Source organism: Amaranthus tricolor, chromosome 7 (assembly GCF_026212465.1).
Source record: "Amaranthus tricolor cultivar Red isolate AtriRed21 chromosome 7, ASM2621246v1, whole genome shotgun sequence".
NCBI lineage: Eukaryota > Viridiplantae > Streptophyta > Magnoliopsida > Caryophyllales > Amaranthaceae > Amaranthus > Amaranthus tricolor.
Window position 1 is genome coordinate 27,776,104 of NC_080053.1, and position 20,697 is coordinate 27,796,800.

At 32.0% G+C, this 20,697-nt stretch overlaps 2 protein-coding genes across 4 annotated transcripts; one reads left to right on the top strand and one right to left on the bottom strand.

Moving 5' to 3' along the window:
- Positions 1-2,221: 2,221 nt before the first annotated feature.
- On the bottom strand, positions 2,222-10,159 carry LOC130817622 (uncharacterized). 2 transcript variants are annotated; one of them, XM_057683435.1, is made up of 5 exons: positions 9,963-10,159; positions 6,647-6,746; positions 5,325-5,373; positions 4,681-4,804; positions 2,222-2,637 (listed from the first exon to the last, which is right to left on the bottom strand). In XM_057683435.1, the coding sequence occupies exons 1-5, from the start codon at positions 9,966-9,968 to the stop codon at positions 2,476-2,478; spliced, it is 441 nt and encodes a 146-aa protein (XP_057539418.1). In that variant the 5' UTR covers positions 9,969-10,159; the 3' UTR covers positions 2,222-2,475. The 2 variants fall into 2 exon arrangements, with proteins under 2 accessions (XP_057539418.1, XP_057539420.1); XM_057683437.1 differs by having other exon boundaries at positions 6,674-6,746; positions 9,963-10,156.
- Positions 10,160-14,420: 4,261 nt separating this feature from the next.
- On the top strand, positions 14,421-19,478 carry LOC130817728 (uncharacterized). 2 transcript variants are annotated; one of them, XM_057683584.1, is made up of 4 exons: positions 14,421-15,702; positions 16,675-17,982; positions 18,309-18,438; positions 18,957-19,478. In XM_057683584.1, exons 1-4 carry the CDS (start codon positions 15,052-15,054, stop codon positions 19,154-19,156), a joined length of 2,289 nt encoding a protein of 762 aa, XP_057539567.1. In that variant the 5' UTR covers positions 14,421-15,051; the 3' UTR covers positions 19,157-19,478. The 2 variants fall into 2 exon arrangements, with proteins under 2 accessions (XP_057539567.1, XP_057539568.1); XM_057683585.1 differs by having other exon boundaries at positions 16,675-17,973.
- The last annotated feature ends 1,219 nt before the right edge of the window (positions 19,479-20,697 follow it).

Here is a 20,697-nt window from a genome sequence, read left to right on the forward strand (position 1 = left end):
TAATTTTATATCTTTAAACACTTATCATATTTAACAAAATATAATATTGACCCTCTCAATTTTTTGAAATCTTGTAGGATCGAAAATATTGAATACATGAGGACGAGTATTTATGTAGACACTTCCATTGATCAAAAAGCACCATTTGGCACTTGCAAGTGGTAAAACAACACCCATTCACGTGGGTTTGTATTTTCGCCCACTTTTTCATCCAAATCCTTCTCCCATACCTCATTGTTTTCAATCAAAACCAATGCAAAACCATCTAGAACCATCTTTCACCTTCTTCATTATTCAATTCATCTTATCCTCATCAATAACACCAAATCCCATGATTCATGAATCTTCTTTCTTTCTCCTATTACAAAACCAGGGGCTAATCTCCAATCCGTGTAATTTGTAATGGTATACTACCAGTATATAACAATTTCAATCTTATTAAACTCAATCATTAACCAATAATTTCAATTTCAATAATTTCAATTGCGAATCGATCGAATTTGAGAAGATGATGCTGGTTTCAGTAGTAGCGGAGATGTTAGAGGAGTATACGGCTGTTCTTAGTCGAGTATTGGAACATGTATTTATTGAAGCTCCATTACCGCGAAGGATTCGGTTTTTAATTCTTAGGAATCTTCCGTTTGTTTCTTTACCTATTAATCCTTCTCTTCTTCCTCCTCCTCCTCCTTACGTTCGTTCTTAATTCTCATTAATTTTGCTTTCGTTGGAGGCTGCTGTACTGTTCGTTCTTTGAAGATGTTGTAGAGCGGATTTTGATTGAGTTTCTGGTAACCTCTTTTGTTCTGCGATCTTGTAGATTTTTGTTGATTTTGGATTTGTTGATCGAGTAAAGCCGCTATTGTACAGATTGCGGAGTTGTAATGTAAATATCTGATGTAATGCAACTTTTTTTGATGAAATGGAATTTGATGCATCTTTGAGATATGCCCAATTCATGGCTTGCTTTGAATTTAGTTAGGAGTAATAAGAATTGTCTCCGATTCAATTTCATCTAACCTTTTCTTTCCCCCCGTAAAATATACTTCATAGTAAAAGTATATACTTTCTTGTTTTGTTGTAATTGATGTTTTTAAGCATTTTAATGTGATATATTTGTTTTAGTTGACTTTTTATCTAAAAACTATAAAAACTTAATATAAAATGAAAATATGTGACTAGACGCGTTAAACAATAAGATCATATTCAATATATAGTAATCGCAAATATATAAATAAATTTGAATGATGAACAGTGTCAATGCCCAACGAGGGAAGTATGAATTATGAACTTTATACTAGTATATAGTGTATATATATACTTTCTCTGTTTTTTAATATTCACTACATTTCAATATTAATGTTGTTTTTTATTTATTTTTAATCTTATTTCGGTAATTTTAACTCATGTATAAGAAATTATGTTGTCATTCTTGTTTTATTCTTCACAAAATATAATTTTTTAAGTTAATTTTCATAATTTTTTTTTAAGTAAAATAAAAATATTTAATATCAAAATATTTAGTAAATTACTTGTAAAAAACAAGTGCGCATATATATATATATATGACCCAGGAATTTAAGAATGGATCATAAATTTTTTAAAGCACAACTAAATTAAACTTTTGGTTGCATTATATCAATAAAGTATAATATAAAATAATTTATAAAAAAATAAAAAATAAAATAAAACTCCACTAATCTATTAGTCGTATTATTTGAAAATGAAGCAAGCATTTAGACTCGAAATATGGTACAAAAACAAATCAAAAACTTATATTTTGAATTACAATTTACAAAACTAAATTATAATTTGATAATATGTTTTTTTAAATTCTGAATTGAGGAGAAAGGATGAAATCCTGTTGGGATGGTGGCGCACCTAGGGGTCGACGGCGAGCAATGGAGGTGGTGTGGTGATGCACACAAACCAACGACAATGACAATTATTGGATGTATTTGGGGTTGGGATGTTAGCAAAATCGCAAGGATAATCGGAATTAAAGTAGTGTAATTAAGGTTGTGTCGATTGAATTCCATTAATGGTTTATTATTTGTTGTTATTAATAGAAACCGAAAAGAATATAGTCGTGTAACCTTTCAAGCAAATAAATGTGGTTCAATGGTCATCAGCGCCGTCATAGAGTTGGATATTGTTCTACAATTCGCGGGTTCGCAAAATCGCAAGAATGATCAAAATGTCGTAAATATTGGTATATCTTCCATTGACGCACGTTCAGACTGGCGGCTACCAATACCATAGTCGAGACGTACATTTACAATATCCAATGCACGAGATGTTGAACGACATCTTTACAATTAGACACAAAATGGAATACCCAACAAATGAAGATATCCAAAAAGCCTTTAAGTCTTGAGTGTGTAGGATCATTTGATTACATGATAAGGACAACCGAGCGTTTCCGCCCATTGAAATGAAAGAGTTAAGGCGAGCGGGCTTAAACACGAATCCCTCCCTTTAATCAGCAAGATCTTGCTGGACCAAATGCCGTGTCTTGATCTTGTGTAATGTTTCTTCCTTGTCAGATTGATCTTGATGACTTGCATCGTGGTCATGGGGCTTTTCTACAATGGTCTCTTCTAAAGCTACCATACTGGAGGAATGTTTGTACTCCTCCAACTGCAAAACAAAGGATACCTGAATGTTAAGTCGGAAGTAATAACTATTGTAGCATTAGATCAATTGTCTCGAGTTTCCCTGAAATATTATTGTACAAGTAGCAAAATAACCCCAAAGGTTTGAACCAACATGCAAATACTCTACAAACAAACGGGTACTTCAGCTTATCAGTTTTCTTTTCATCCATCTCTTTGAGAAAATTAATTCGGTCTAGATTACACAGAATTACAAGTTTTCATTTTTTGTTTGCCTTTGTCAGAGATGGCAGGAAAACGGATGAGGGCAGAGCATGGGTGGGGCTGGACGGTGTTGCAGTGGTGGGGGGAAACAAGAGCAGGGGAGGGAAGGGGAGTTAGTAATGGTGGCCGATGGGGACAGGAGAAGGGGACAGTGAAGTGGTGGTCGGCAAAAAGGAGGGGAAGTTAATGCAATTATCAAAGTTCAGCCCATAAACAACGGAGAGAATAAAACACAGCCCAACTAGAACAATAATTCATATACTTCAAATGAATCCTAGCTTATGATCGACTTAGAATAGCTCCATTAATGGCCAGTTTCTCAACAAAAAATAGGCGTTTGCCTACTTTTTAGTTTTAACTAGTCAAACGGGTCATTTTCTGTAGTCCATGGTACAAATAAACGATGGTGATAATACGGACACAAAGGGGGAAATCAATGTTGATATAAACAAAAAGCATTTCAAAAAAATTTCTTTTTTGGTCAACTTAAGTGAAGTGTATGAACAGGGAAAAATAGCTATTCGCCCTTTTGTTCTTCACATGATACACATTCAGTTAAGACTTTGCAAGTTGCTACAAGGGACACACAACTAACATTTTGACTGAACAGGCTTTTCGAAAGGAAAGGGAGGGAAGGAAAAGGGAGTAAACAAGAGTCGAGAACTATCATGTGAAGGATAAGAAAGACATGGAAGACAAAAGGAAAATTTCAGGCTGCACTAATGAATCAACTACTAAATATTTAGAAGGATCTTGTTTAATTGCCACTTTAAAAAATCAAATTTACCAAGAATGGAATGAAATGAAAGCCCAAGGGCCACTATGAAGACATGAAGAAAAGAGAGAACCAGAACTGATCCATGTGAAGAAAGAGGATGGGCTGTTCATAATTTGCATGCCTTTGGATCAAAAGATTGGCACTCAAATTGACTTGTGAAGCTTTCCATGGAACATGACACCAGTACTAGCCTCAGACCAATACGAATAGAGGGGGCAACATACCTTGTAAACAGAGATAAATAGCAAAGCTACACATACACGATCACCCAAAGCAAAACCCAACTTGGGATCAGGTATTATAAGATAACACAAGTAGGGAATGTATAATAGGCAATCAACGGGAACATAAGGCCCTGCCTTTCCTTTCACACCAAATTTTTATAGCCAAAAAAGTATAAAAGCTTAAACAAGTTCATAATATTTACAATGAGTTCATGAGTAGGAATGGTTTAAACTATTGACAAAAAGAATATTAATTTTATTTTATTACATTGTTTCATTGTATGTTTTAAACAAAATTAGATGTACAATTAAATTTGTAGGGATTTATAAAGTATATAACGCGGACTTGGAATGAATGTGAGGCGGATATAAGGTGAGTAAACCCAGTTGGTCATAATGGGTGGTGATGGGTTTGAATGCATATCCAGGTGGGTAGGCATGGGTATGAAAACTTACCCGCCATGGGTGGTGGGTATGGGTATGGGGGAGGGCATACCGTATTTACCCACCCATTTTGCCATCCCTAATCATAAGCAATTTTAAGGAGAAGTGTCAAGCCTTAAACACGGAATTTGTTGAACAGACTAAAGAATTGGTTAGCTCTAGATGTTGACATCAAGATAATGCAACTAGATGGTTACAAAGAAGACAATTTACCACACAAACCATCTACGTAGTCGACATCTATCAGACTGCCGGCAGGAGGAGGGAACAATGCAAAATATGACGGATAAACCTTTTAAGGCTAATATACTCTGTCTAAGGCGATAATAGGATGATATGATTAGCTCAAAGGAAATACCTGCTTACAGGTCTCATGATGGGTCACCAGAAGCTCACTGTATTTTGCTTGCAACTCTGACATCTCAGCTTGGAGCTTCTCATATTCAGCAACAGTAGGACCCCCTAGTTTTTGTTGTACAAATCTATAAAATCAAAGTATCAAACATCAGAATTTACACTTAATCAATTCTAATGATGTACTCTAATCCACTAAGCCACTCCTAAGTCAGATAAAAACAAAAACAAAAAGGACTTCCGACATGTGATCAAAAATGTATTGCTAATAACTTCGTTCATGTTTCAGCTATATAATAAGCGGAACACACATTTATGTGTAACTTTGAACATAGTTGTTCTAAGGAGTAGTTTCCAAACGTGACAAAGGGGAAAAATTGACAGCGTCATATCACCAGGAGTCCAAGTGTCCAACATACCTAGCTCACTTTGAAAATTTGCAGGTTTGCATTTTGGAGTGCGGAGAGGGGACAACATGGCAAAACATTACCCTAACATAAGAATTCTGTGGTGAAACCGTGAAAGTCAAGAGCTCAAAGATAAAGTAGAAATCACAGAAAAGGGACAGCAGAGAAAAGTAATCACAATCTCTGAAGTTGACAGAAATTCATCAAGCAAAACTTAAGAGAGAAAAAGTTAGATGCTTACTCGAGAGCAGAAGAGGGCTTGTTATTTTGCTCATACAACGCAACAAGAACTACAAAAACATTTAAGGGAGAGTTTCAACAAAATTAATAATTATGCAAGAAAGTCAAAAGGGTAACTATCTCAAATTGATATTGAGTGTGGCATGTATGTGCGTATGAGTGTATTTGTGTTTGCATACACTTTGTATTTCATACTCCCTCCTTTCCTCTTATTTGTCCCATTTGGAATTACACTCTTACATGCACTAATTCAATCATTAATATCTCTAACTTTGCATGATTTGAAATAACACAACTTGATATTAATACAGTTTACGATGAGACAAATCAAAAAAGATCCCATTGTACTATATTTTATTAACTTATAAATTAAGAATACAAATCAAGAGTGACTGATGAATAGTGTCAAATCCCAAATGGAACAAATACCAGGGATAGGAGGGAGTATTAAAATACATATCTCAAACTATCCATCTAGAGTTTTGGACATATATGTATATATCAAGTATATTCGAGTGTGTAATATATTTTTTAAATATTTATATCCAATCACATATGGAGGTATGGATATGTATGTATATATTTGTAGTTACACCATCTCAATAGTATTCACAATTTATCAACCAATGATATTTAAGATAATGCTGCTACTTGCTAACGTATAAAATATATTAAAGTGAGATCTTGTTTGATTTGTGTAAATCCAATATTTTCATAATACAAACTTTTTACAATTTTTAGTCATTTCATAATAATAACTTCTTATAATTTTTAGTTATCTATCACTCAAGGTAAAGATACGAAAAGTCAAAATAGCGTATTGAATACTATGAAAACATAAAATGGTGCAAGTATTAATTTACGACGGTAATGAGCATGTACAGTGCATCGGAGTTGTGTGGGTGGATATAAGTGTTATTTGTGTACGTCGCTATAGTAGTACAAATAGAAGTATTTCAATGTCTAATTAATTCGACAACATAAAATTATTTGGTAAAAATAGTTGTTATGGTAGCTGTTGGAGTATAATAATTAATATGTTAGAAAAATGTAGAGAAAATCTTCAACCGCAACTTTTGATTTTGGAACGTTACAAGTTGTAATATTTTAAAAACAATTAATTGCACCACTATTAAGCGTTACTTAAACTGCTACTTTTTTAATTTACCGAACAATGTAATTTTATTAAAAGTATCATTTTAACCTTATTAAACCACTAACTACTTAAATTGTTGCGCCAAACACGCCCAATACATATACATGTATATTTATTTGACTTAAAGAGTGATTATTGTTAGATTGATAATAGATTGAAGTGCGTACCTTTAGTTAGAGCATTGAAGTGCGTACCTTTAGTTAGAGCATCAACGACACCGCTTGACTCTAGATACTTTCTAAAAGCTTCCTTTTTAGCTTCTTTTTCCTACAGAGAGAGTACAAGGTAGCTCATAATGAAAGAATGAACGTAGTAATCAAATTATTTTAGGTTATCATAATAGAAAGTTTTAAATTGAATCCAAGAAAAAAAGTGAAATTGAAGGCAAACAAACCATGTAGGCGTTCATATCTTATTGAGGTTCACAACAGTTTACATCAATCCATATGCACATGAGAAAGCTTGCAATAAAAATAGTGGACTTCGCAAACAGGTGTAGTCACCAACAAAGACACCCCTCCCTCCTCTCACCCAAAAACAGGGGAAATTTTCACTTCCATTTTGAGTTCTCATATTACTTGTATAGTATTGTGTCACGTGCTAAATTTCGAAGATACCATGAAACTGGCCTTAGCTTTATATTACAAACATGCAAAGCCATTAGACGTACCTAACTGTGCATAGATTATTTTTCACGACTTTTCCTTTCCCATATGAAAAGGAGCACAATTAGTTAAGTGCAACCACAAATCCTAGTCATGAAAGCCATCAAATGGGTCATTAGGGTTGTCACAATCAACTTCTCCCGCACGAGGAGTTTCGGGGTCAAAACCCTAAGCCTCATTGCGTTTTGCAAATATGGTGCAAAAGATCAGTTGAAGACGCAAAAACACCCAAATTGGTCAAGCTCGAACTTATCAACACTGGCTTCCTCCTCTTCGATGTGGAAAGTTGTGAGGAATTCAACCACCAATTGTTGGTGGGTTAAAACTTTCTCTTTTCGAATGAAACCACGTGGATCCATCCTAACCAAGCCTAGTTTGAAGGTTAGCAAGTCGACATCCCCAGTGCCTACGTCGGCGGTAGTGAGTCAAAAAATAAATTTTGTCAAGGCCATCTCTTTTTCGGAGCTACTTCTCATCACTTTCCAAAGCGATGTCATAGTTTCTCAAGAGGGTTTTTTTAGGAGGAAGTCATGCTAGCGTCTACGATTTTTGAGGATTTCTTAGGGCCTATGGTTAGGTTGGAACTAGACAAGTAAATGTGGACTTCATACATGTATGAAGCAAGACCTCGAGTATTCAAGACAAGCACAACAAAACACCCTAAAACTAATGGTCTCAACGAGCTCAATAATCTACATCAACAACTAAACTTCCCTCAAAGTTGGTGGAATCAACATTTGACATTCAGATAAATTGTTTAACTTATGTGCATTACTAATATTATGACCTAAATAATATAAGAATTACTTAGGTAGCAACCCTGAATTTGTAACATGCAATATTTATTAATTGAATACTGTATCTATTCCAAACGGTCACTAAACGAATCTCAAACTTTAAGCAAGACGTGTTAAAGTCCCAAGTGGTATCTAAAGGCTAAAACCTTAAATGTACGGCTCAAATTGAATTGAGATTATAATTCAACTAAACTAAGTTGAATTGCACTAAAGTTAAACTAAACTAAAAGTTAATTTAAAATGTAACACCAAAGTGATATCTAAAAGGATACTTGAAGATTATCAATGATTTGTAACGACTCAAATACGAGTCGAATCATTTTTTAACCACCAACAACCAATCCAAATACTTGAATGTCTTGCTCTAATAATAGTAAGTGTACCAAAATCAAAAGAACAAAAGAAGTATCTCAAAAGAAACGAGCAGTGAAATAAGTTACTCTCTAGGCCTAGAAGGAGGTTTTTCTCTCTTCTTAATAATGAAACTCCTAGGTGCACATGGATTTAGACACTCCCCCTTACAAGGACTTGCGTTAATTTGAAATAATTAAAAACTCGTAAAGAATGGCCAGTTATGCCAAGGAATGTATTAGAGAATTAGACTATTTATAATTAACATGTTCAAATCAAAATCTATCCAACAACTAATGGCAGTATAAGACCAAATCCCAAAGCTAATAAGGCCAATCATATCTTAGCAATTAAGAAAATCAAAGAAAGAGTTGGAGTTTGTATCTTATCGTGAGCAAGCTTTTTGCAAACATGAAAAACTAATCAAGAAATTTCAATGGTACTTATGAAGTAGTCAGAAGAAATAGACTTCGGCCAAAGTAACAAGAAGATGCGCTAGCTTTCATAGCTTATTTTACAACTGATCCTTTTATAAACATGAAGCAAATGCACCTTTCTTCAAGGCCATAATGAAAGCTTTTATACTATAAGCTTTGATATAGAGTTGAAGACTTCTCCAACATTCCAAAAGTGGCACATTGCTATGCATCAGTTCCAATTGGTGGCGAATCTCTTCCAGCAACTGTCACCCAGATTTTCTCTAACACTTGTAAATGACTGATCATAAATTGAACTAAGCACCAAGTAGACTATTCCCTAACCCCCAATAATCAAACCCCTTTCTTCCCTCACAGCACTAGCAAAGACAATTCTCTATTCAGCTTTATAAACATCATTATAATACCCGATATACTCCACACATAGAAGCTATGTTCAAGGTGTGGAGAGGGCTAAAAGACACTAAATCATACCTTCATCAAAAGAGATAAAGGTCGAGGGCAGTGAAACCCTTGGCCGGAGAACCTATTCAGCTTTATATCTATGATTAATATTTGATTGCAATACCCCTCTTCTCGTGAGTAAGCATTATTTTGCCTTACCATTGGACTTGAATAGCCATTAATTAGTGCATCGTGCATTCAACAATTCACATATTACATAAAAGATTAAACTACATTAGAATATCAATGTGAAACATGAAATTATTGTTGTAGAGATGCTTTAATCTTAAGAAAATAGCATGTTAATCTTTCCCTAGAAAAAAAATGATAAATCCCTAGAGAAAATATAAGAACCCATAACTTTAAGCTCATTATCCCGTAAAAATTTGTAAAATATCTTGATTTTTTGAACATGAAAACTACATAAAATTCAGGTTGTAATTTCATCCTCTGATAATTCACTCATTACTATAAAAAAAAACCTAATAATACAAATTCGTTAACTAAGTTCAGCAATCAAAACCCAAAATCAAACAGAAATTATCAAAAGATAGATTAATCAAACTGATTAATTAACAAAAATGAGGAAATAAGATCTACTGATGAAAGTTAGTCCATTTGCAAAACTGAAGCAATAATTCATCAATGGGAATTCATAGGAAACAAATCAATTAGAGACCAGAAAATCAACAGAAAAGGCTAAGAACATTAACATAAAATGCAAATAAAATTAATTGGGAATTAATCAGTAATATTATATCTGGCAATTGTCGATGTCAGAAGACTTACCATCATTGTTTATAAAATTTGATGTAATCTCCACTTCAGAATAATTTTTTCTTCGATTAATCTTTTCAAAAAGTACTCTAATGGAGGATTAGAGGAACTATATTCTTCTATGTAGTTGGAAATTGAAACTTCGAAAGTAATTTAGAAAATTAATTTTGGCTTTCTTTCATCAAATACTACAATGATGCTTAATGAGAAAACTAGATGTGTTGATAAGATAAAATCATAAAGGAGAATTTGTGAATAATTAATATTTACCGTTAAAAATAAATTTATCGTAAATAAAATTTAAAATAATTTGCAATGAAACACCTTATAAAACCATTTTTTTAAAAAAAAAAAAAACACCTTAAAAATTTATTTATTTATATTTTTTTTTGTAAAAAAACACCTTTTAAGAGACTTTTTATTCAAAAAAACACCTTAAATCAGTTTTCAATGACTTTTGTCAACTTTCAGACATTGACTATGCCATTTGTCAACTTTCAGGTGTTGACTTTTGAGCTCAAATGGCATAGTCAACGCCTGAAAGTTGACAAAAGTCACCGGAAACTGATTTAAGGTGTTTTTTAATAAAAAGTCTCTTAAAAGGTGTTTTTTTACAAAAAAAATTTTAAATGTTGTTTTTTTACAAAAAAACTGGTTTTATAAGGTGTTTCTTTGTAAATTTTCCTAAATTTTATAAAAATTTCAGGTGCTTATCTGAATTTTCGGCTTTTTTATGTAACAGATTTTTTTTATCCGTGATTTTGACCTTTTAATTTTTCTATGTAGTATATAAAAAGGAATTTTTTTTACTTACTTTACGCTATTTTTATTCGATGTAATGACTTTTTTTAAAAAAACAAACGTTGTGATCACCCTAATTGACCACATTTTTTTAAATTTAATCAAAATAAATCATTAATTTAACTAAAAATTAACATTTTATCTACCACATGAAAATGTTGGAAGCTTAAGGTCACCAGATGGATTTAAAAAAACATTTGTGAAAAAGCAAAAACCTCTGGATCACCACGTGAAATTTCTGTAATATCTAACTATTATTTATTTTTTTTAAATAAATAACGACTGTGTTTATTTTGAATATGGTTTATTTTTGACAATTTCTCTTAAATTATACTACTTATATGTGCAAACTACTAAAAAAATACTATGTGCTAATGAAAAAAAAAGTGGAGACGAGATAAAATGATAAATTCATTGTGGATGGAATAAAACGATAAAGTAAATTTGTTGATAAGATAAACTGATAAATTATACTATGTGTGGATTAAAAAATTATGAATCTGACCAGAAATATAAAATAGCAACAACCATACAAGATGAACTAAAATGGAAAATGTATTAAAACCCCGAGGGTTTAAACATTTCAAAAACATTTTTTTTTAAAAAAAAAAACTTTCAAAAACATACTTTGTATGCTCATTTTTTGTTTGTTCACTTTTAATTTTGCATATTTTATAAAATTATTTTGAGTCTCTGTTTATTTAAATATGCATTATAATAAATAAATTATAAAAAAAGTGTGTAATAAAATTTTTTTTATTAAGACAGAGATAATAAAATCATGCATAAATATATTTTATCTTTAATTGGTAGACTAAAAACTTAATTTTAAATTTTCGCGGTTGAAATAAAATAGTTTAAAGTTATAAACAAAAACGATGGATAATTAAAATAACATTTTTCAAATCCAATATATCACCCCCTCTCTTAAATTTAATCTCATCTTTTGATTAATATTAAATTAAATTAGTTGCACCTATAAGTGTGTATACTAACAATGCATGTAGCTTAATTTATGATCCCCATTTAGTTATTTTAGACATTAAAAAAATTTAATGATTGATTTTTTTTCCTAAAATTCTCATTTTTTTCCCAACAAGTTTCTCCATCATTAAAATGCAAATTTTCATTTAAGTGTAGTTTATAAATGAATATATGTAAATAGTGAGATAATTTAAGAACAATTAAATTGTCCGTTTATTTTCAATAAAAGGACAATAAATCAACACGTATTGTATGAGAGCGTCTTATCATTAGACGACTCATACAAGTTTTTGAGTTTATGTATATTTTAAAAAAACATTAATTAATCAAATTAAACTTAACCAACAATGATACCAATTTAAGAATTAGTGGCAATAAATTTTTTGGTCATTATATGAAATAAAAAAAATACATAACAGAAAAAATTATCATGAATAATACAAATATTTGCTAATTTCCAACAATAATACCAGTTTTTGATTAACTATGAATAATATAAACCTTGGAGCGTGTTATCCTATAATAATACCAACTTGTATTTAACCATTAATTTACCTTTGTTTTTTAGTCTAAAAATCTACTATAAATAAAAGTTGGTATTATTCTAGGCAAAAATCTCCTAAGTTGATATTATTTATGCCTAATCAAAAAGTTGATATTATTAATGAAAAATTAATAAAAATTTATAATTTACCGTATAAAACAGTATAATAAATAATATTTAAATATGACTTAGTGATTAAGAGTATAGTTTTAAATGCAGAGGTCGAGATTTTAAAGCTTGACGCCTAATACTTTTATAGCTAAAACAATAACTTAACCCCATATAATAACTATGGAGCCAAGATTCACCAGAGATAAAAATAATGTGCTGAAAATCTAACCTTTATTATAAGGTTGAAATATAAAGTTCCAAATCACTAAATTAACGTATAATTATATTGAAATATTTTAATTTTACGCTTTATTATTTAAGATCAATTAACATAAAATAAATTATCTATATAAAAAAAAGAAATAAATTAATTAGGAAATTACATGTAATAATTATGAAATTTTGGGTTTTATTTGATAGAATTTTTTGTTAAAATCAACATGTTAAACATAAAGTTTACCGATTAAAACGACTATTTTTTTTTGGCAAAAAACATTTATCATCCATTAATTATGAAATGTCACTTAAAACTCCTCTCAATTGTTGGAAAAACCATATTATCCCAAGTTCAAGCCAAAATTTGATACCATTGAGTGGAGTTAATCTAATTGTAACCGATCCATATAATTTCTATCTTCTAACTTTTAATCAATCAAATTTGCATTTAGGGTTGCTTAGTTTAATTGTTGATTTTCATGTATGTTTTTTCAAAATGTATGATAAAGTTCTGTTAGCCGAACGATAATTTCCTTACATGGTTATTTCCTCTAATGTATTCTTATTAGCATTTAAACACCAAAGATAACCAATACCAGTTAAACTTTTTTCTTTTTTACACTTACTAGAGAGATTTAATTGTCCCGTGTTTGTGATGATTATCTAACATACTTAAAACAATTGGTCAGATTTAGAACGAGTCTAAATTGAGCTGAAACTTGATAGGTAAGCCTCTAACCGGCAATGGCAATATGGCATGGTGCATACTGCATACCGTTCTCCACAACTGGCAGCTCTCTATTAATGCAAACTACTCTCTACTTATAGAAAAAGACAAAAGTTTCCACACATAAATTAAAACATCAATTATCAAATAAGACGGTTTCACAATGAGAATATCGTTATTAGGTTGACCAAAGATATATATGCTGTTTTAAATTGATAATTTAAAACCTATCATTTACAAATTTAATTTGATCACTTTTTGTAGTTGATCACTTATAACCATGACCCTATAAACATTAAAAAATAGCTATTAAAAGAAAGTTAATGTAAAAAATATAAGGAACCTAACTAAATTTTTTTTTTGAAATTTTGCGGAAACCTAAAATAATATTAAAATGTTATAAATGAAGTAAGCGAAATATATGTAAGCACTATTAAATTATTAAAATGAGGATAAACTAGATTAGTTTTATCCAAAATTTAAATATAATTAGGAATTTCACTAATTTTTTATTGAGGCTGTGTGAAATGACTTTAATTGGGTCAGCCCAATTTTTTTTAAAAAAACTACATCTTGTACTATTGTGAATTCAATTTTTATTGTTTTAAATTTTTTTTTTACTAATGGGCTTTTTGTATGAACCCGTCTCACGGCGAGACGATTTTCATACAAGAGGAGTTGTAGGAGTTTTTGTAGGAACAACAAACATAACAACGAAAAATAGGAAGAATTTATAGGAATAAAAGAAGTAATCAATAAAAATAAACAAGTGAAATAGTTTCATACACGACTTGGTGAAAAGTGAAAACTACATGTGTGGTTTCATACACGACTTGCTTAAAACTACGTGTTCATTTGAATTAGTTTAAAATCATATTTTGTGTATTTTTCTTAATTCTAAATATATTTTGAAGTTGAGTTCAATTACAAGATCATATAAATATCATATTACTGGGTGTGTTCTATACCTCTACTCGACAAAAAAATATCCCTTCCAATTACCCAGTTCAACGTGGGGTCAACTCAAGGGCATTTTCGTAAATCTTCCAAAAACTCCCCTAAAAAATCTCTCCCCCTCTCCTTTTTTTCTCTCTCTCCATTCATCTCGAAACTGAAAAGTCCAGTCATCTTTAATCTTTAACAATAAAAAATTTCCAATCTTAAATCAAATTAAATCTCAACCGTCCATTATTTCATCCTACGTTTCTCCTAAGTCGGCTAGTGGTTATTCTGTCTATGGTTTCTCTTCCTCCCCATAAACCCTAATTTGATTTTTGGTACTCTCAGTCCCCTTTTGCTTCCGCTTCTCAAACCCTTCAACTTCCTCCATTATTTCTCACAATTAATCCGTGAATCTAATAAATTGTCATCGATCCATTATTTCCCCAAAAAATCTCACCAAACCCTTCTATTTTTCTCGATCCCATCTGAAATATTCGTCCCCTTTTACAAGAATATATATATTTGTAATTTTATTTATTCCATCTCTTTTTTCTTGAATTAATTTTTGTGGGTTTGAGTTATTATGATCTGGGTTATACCTGATTATTATTTCTTTTAATTTATTTTCTTAATTTTCTGGGTTTTTTTTTTGAAAACTGACTGAAGTAGTTTGGGTTGGTATATGACTATGTGGTAAAGCGTCAGAATCGCTGGAAATTGAGTCAATTTGAAAACTCAGTGAGTTAACCCGGTTAGTAGTTAAGAATCTGGCGCCGATGCCGTCGGTAGAGATGCGACGTTCAACGAGAATATTTGTTCCGAAAGCTAAAGACGGCGAGATGGGTCGAGTTTTACGTTCGGGTCGTCGTTTATGGGTGGAATCTACTGATGTTAAACATAAGGGGGGTAAAAATGGGGATGAATGGTATCCATTAATTTCTTCCGACACTAACAAGTGCAAGAAACAAAAGATCAATGGCTGGAATGACGATCCAATCGACGTTGATGAAACAAAACCCGTCAAAGAAATTGATTTCAAAGACGAGAATGAGATTAATGATGGACGTAAGACGATTAAGAATGTGTATATTAGGAAAAGAAAGCGTTTTGATGATGGAAGAAAGTCGGAATCACATCAAAATGATTCTGAAAATAAGAAATTTGGTTTGCATTTTGTTAGAAAAAGAAGTAGAAATTGGGGTGTTTCTTCTCATCAAAAGGGATTGGATTATGATAAATTTGAACAAGATTTGTTATTGGTTGTTGTTGAATCTTCTTGTGTTGGATTTAGCTTGTTTTCAAGTGTTTTAAGTTCAATTCTTAGGTACATCAGTAAAGACAGAATTGAATTAGCTGAGCTTTTCACATATTTGGTTTCGATTCCGATTTCGCCTCTGTTTTCTTCTTCAGGGATTCAGTTTTTGTTGGTATACTCTCTTTTCTCTTTAATTAGTGGTCTTAATATGCTTTTAAGAGTATATGCCGCTTTTGGTTATAGGTATTAAACAGTGATATTTATGATGAAATTTAATTTAATGTTAATTGAAAGTTTGTATTTGGTGATAATGATGTTGGGGAAGGAAAAAAGATGGAATTGGACAATCTTGATTAACCTTGCCATTTTAAATGTTCTAATATTTATTTCAATATAAACTTTGTTGATTTTAGTATGCACAATATATTAAGAATTGAATTAGTAAGCAAGCATACAATATCAAATGAGATAATTGATTAAATTTTCATTACTATTTAGACTATTGAACAAACCAACATGCTATTAGTGTGCATGTAGCTTTATGATTTTGTGAATGGTTTGGTGGAACTCATGAATATACCTCATTCTTATTTTGATTGTCTATGGTTGTGATATTTAAATGGAATATTTTTAGTAATGCACATTATTAAAAAAATGAATTAGTGTAAATTTTGCGTAAATTGTCAATAATAAACAAACTTATGTTTCATCTGGTGAAAATTAATCCACCTATTATTTGTTTTTGAATAAACCCACCTATTAGGTGTATTTACATCAAACTAACCGACCTATTGTTTGTAACCATCTTCAAAGCTTCTTTGTAAGTCAAGAATTAAGAATAAATAATATATTTGAGTTTATTTTCAGCAATTATACTGAAAAAGAGGGTTTATTTAAAAAAAATAGTTGAGTTAATTCTTAGCAGATTGAGCAAATGTTGGATTGTTTTTTACAATTTCCCCTTAAATTTTCATTACTATTCCGACAATTGAGCAAACCAATATGCCATTAGTATCCATGTAACTTCATGATTTTGTGAATGAGATGGTGGTAGAACTGATGAATATACCTCATTCATTTTTCATTTGGGTTCTATGGCTGTGATGTTTAAATTTTGTTTTTATATTTGAATATTGTCTTTCAGAATCGACCGCCTATCGAAAGAAAAGGTGTATGCTGGATTTTTGGGGTGAAACAGTTTGTAGCAATGTTTAAAGTCGATTTTTCAGCTATTCCCAGGTGTTTTCAGCAACTACATTCTGCGTTGTTCATTAGGTCGGTGCGCCTGTCTTATTTATGGTTGATCGATTTCGAAAGAAAAAATGATAGTACTGATGAACCCCTTCCATGCATCAATGACCAGAGTGATGAGAGCCCCGTCAGTAGAGTAGCAGCTCATGCCGCTGCTGATTGCAAGGTTGTGAAGGTTGCAAGTTCCTCTAAGGAAGCAGGAAAAACATGCAGCCGATATGCACAGCCTACTAGGGTTGGGGTTCTTACACGGAGTGCTGCAAAGAGGCGGAGGAGGTCATCGAGGAGTCGTAGGACTAAATATCCCTTGCCTTTTGTCCCGCATAAATCGTCTTGGTCACCTGTACCCATTCGTGTACCAAAGAAAAATGTCCTAGCTTTACCTTCAATTCCTAAGCAGGACCCGAAAAGATCTAGGAAGAGTTCTTTGAATGAGATTGTGGAAAATCCTAGCTCATCGGGCATGAATGTAGACATTGACGCTCAATGTTGTTCTACAAATATCCTCGTAGTAGAAACCGACAAGTGTTACAGAGTCGAGGGAGCTGAGGTCACATTGGATGTTTCAGCTTCAAACGAGTGGCTTCTAGTGGTTAAGAAAGAGGGTTTGGTTAAGCATTCCTTTAAGGTCCAGAGAGAAATGAGACCGGGTACAACCAATCGTTACACACACGCCGTAATCTGGACAGGTGAAAATGGGTGGAAACTTGAGTTCCCTGATCGTAACGAGTGGGTAGTATTCAAGGAGCTATACAAAGTGTGTGGGGAGCGAAACATTGTACCGACGTCCCCTGTCGTTAAAATTATTCCCGTACCTGGTGTCTGTGAAGTGACGAATTTGTGGGATTCCCCCGGGGCTTTTCAGAGACCAGAATCATACATTAGAACGACTAGTGATGAACTGTCCAGGACATTGTCGAAGAGGACAGCGAACTATGATATGGATTCTGAGGATGAGGAGTGGCTTAGCAAGTTTAATAGCGAGTTGGATGCATCAAATCATGTTTCCGATGAAAACTTTGAATCGATAATCGATGCATTTGAGAAGGCTTCCTACTTTAACCAGGAGGAGGCCAACGACGAAAAGACGGCTGCTAATTTGTGTATGGATGTCGCTAGTGTCGAAGCAGCTGTGCCCGTTTACAGATATTGGTCGAAGAAGAGGAAGCTGAAACGGTTCCCGCTGATCAAGGTATTTAAGGTATATTGCTCACCCTAGATTTATATCTATTTAGATTCTCTTTTACTTGTAGGAGTTAAATAAATACTCAATTTCATGTTTTTATACATAGGAATTGTGATTATGCAAATGGGTTTTTTGATAATTCCTTAGCAGTGTTATATAATTCGCTAGTTAATTTTGCCTTTTGAAATCGCTAATCGCTCAAAATGATCTAAAATAGCCCAAAATCGACCATAAAAAGCGATTTGTGAGAAGATTAGTGAATTATGTGACACTATTCCTTAGTATAACTTTTGTAGATTTAGGGTATATGTTATGTTTTTTGACACATAATGTTTCGACAGCTAAACCAACCAGCAAAACCACATATGTTCCCGAAACCTGTGCTACGCAAGAAGAGATCGCTGAAGCGTCCAACCATTCAGCCTAACCAACGACAACAAGGGCGTGGCAAAAATAGTACCGTTCTTCAAGGTTCGAAAATTCTCGGTCTACTCTTATTATTTATTATAAGTTCACCTCTGTATGTAGCCGAAAGCATTTTATTGGGATTGAGAAGTTGGCATTGTTATAGAGCTCATTATTTCGAGATTTTGAATCAGAACTTTATCTGATGTCGTTTAACGATAAAACGATGATTATATATTTGAAAAATTGACATTAATTTGCACCCATCCGCTGTTAATAATTCCACCTTTGGATTATTTTTTAATAATTCAGCATTTGCCCTTAGTTTGTTATCAGCACACTCTTTTATTTTATAATAATTTAACCCTTGCTCTTAGTTTGCTATTAGCATCTGACAATAAATTGTTGGATTATTAACAAATAATTCAAAGTTGAGATTATTTACAGCAGCTGGGTGAAAGGCAAAGATTGTATTAATGTCAATTTTTCCTCATATATTATGCATAGAGAGTACAAGAAAGACGAATTATTTTCTGATATGAACTTGAATTCTAACTTCTATGTACATCTACTTTGTGCAACAGCGATCCTTAAAGTACAGGACGCAAAAGCATCGGCAAGCAAGTCAGTGGAGTTGGCCATATGCAAGCGTAAGAGAGCACAGTTACTGACGGAAAATGCAGATTTAGCCATGTATCGAGCCATAATGGCATTGCGAATCGCTGATGCATCTGAAATTTTAGACTCGGAGCAAGCTGCTAATCATTTCCTTGACGAAAATTGAAAACATAACAATCTTATAGGTTTCAAAAATATGCTAATTTTAGAGGGCATTTTGTTTTTTTCTTTTTTTTTTTTTGCTTTTGTTTGCATAAAGGAAATGCAGCCTGGTATTGGTTGTATGTTTTTGAGGCATTTGGGATAGCCTTTAGAAAATGTATTGTATTTTTGTATAGATCCTTTTTTTTGAGTATTTTCTCATGATCTTATGTACATTGTGTTTCCTTATCAGGACTCCCTGTAATCAATGTCCTTGAAAAAAAAAGGTAAAAGAAAAAGGAAAAGGAGATGAAAATGAAAAAGAAAAAAAAAAGGAAAATTGATAATTTAATGGTCTTGCTTTGATTTGAGTGTTCAATATTTCTATATACTTTATCTTTTTGGCGGTCCCTTATTATTCCCGCCATATTTTTGCCGCCAAAAAATCTGTCATGCTCCATGCCCAAACACAGTTGTTACCTGCACTCGGCTTTTAAACCTTTGCCTCTCATATTTTAGTCTGTTCTAATAAATTTGCGTTGTTTAAGTTTGTTCTAACGACTTTACGTTAAATTATAACTATTTTGCTCTATAAGGTTGCTTATTTGCTTTTACTCAAAGTATTTTACTTGGGATATGATCATATGAGTAATTAAAGACGTAAAATTCGTATGCGTTGGTCTCATTAGTTTTTTAAGTGTTGTGTCTTAGTTGTTTTTGTTTGATTGTAGTTTGGTTAGTTTTGTTTTATTGGATGATCAATATGTTGTGTTATCTGTTTTCTTTTGTAGGCTTTTCTGTTGCTGGGTCTTCATATGTCATGTGATACTCGAGTTGAGGGGTTCTCTTCGATCGCAACTTCTTTGTAATGAGGATAGTGATTTGCATTCTTTCTTCCCCTACCTACGCTCTATCTTGAATGAGAACTCATTGGAGTGATGAATTGATGAGGATGATATATATATTTTGCTTTTAAGATTGTTTCATGGAATTTTTGAAAAATATTTTTTTACTCTTAAAATTGTTAAAATATAAATATAAGTATGGAGAAAGTAGTTTTAACATGAATGAAAGAATAAATAACTAAATTTAGCTTGTAGCGTATGCTTTCGCTTTTTTTTTTTTAATTTGAATTTCCTTATATTTATAACCTTCTATTTATGCGGATTTCAAGTGTTTGGTGTTATTTATGTTGTTGGCTTGTAATAATAACTAATATGAATGTTTTAAGGTATTGTATTTAGGAAAAATTATTTAGAATAATTTTTTTTTTATTTTTCTATAATAATTCCAATTATTAATTAATCATGAATAATTCCATGTATTGAGTCATTTAATCGAAACTATTGTTAGTTTACCTGCAACCTGTTACTTTGATTTAAAATGAAATTTCTTTTTTTTTTTTTTTACTTTCCTTTTTTCTTCCCTAAATTAATTTTTTTACTTCTCTTTCCTATTAACTTAACTTCCCCAAATAACCACCATTGAAGATGAAGACCGCCATTGACACATGCCTCATCTACTGCTCATCACTTATTATCAGTATATGTAAACTATTAGTCAGAA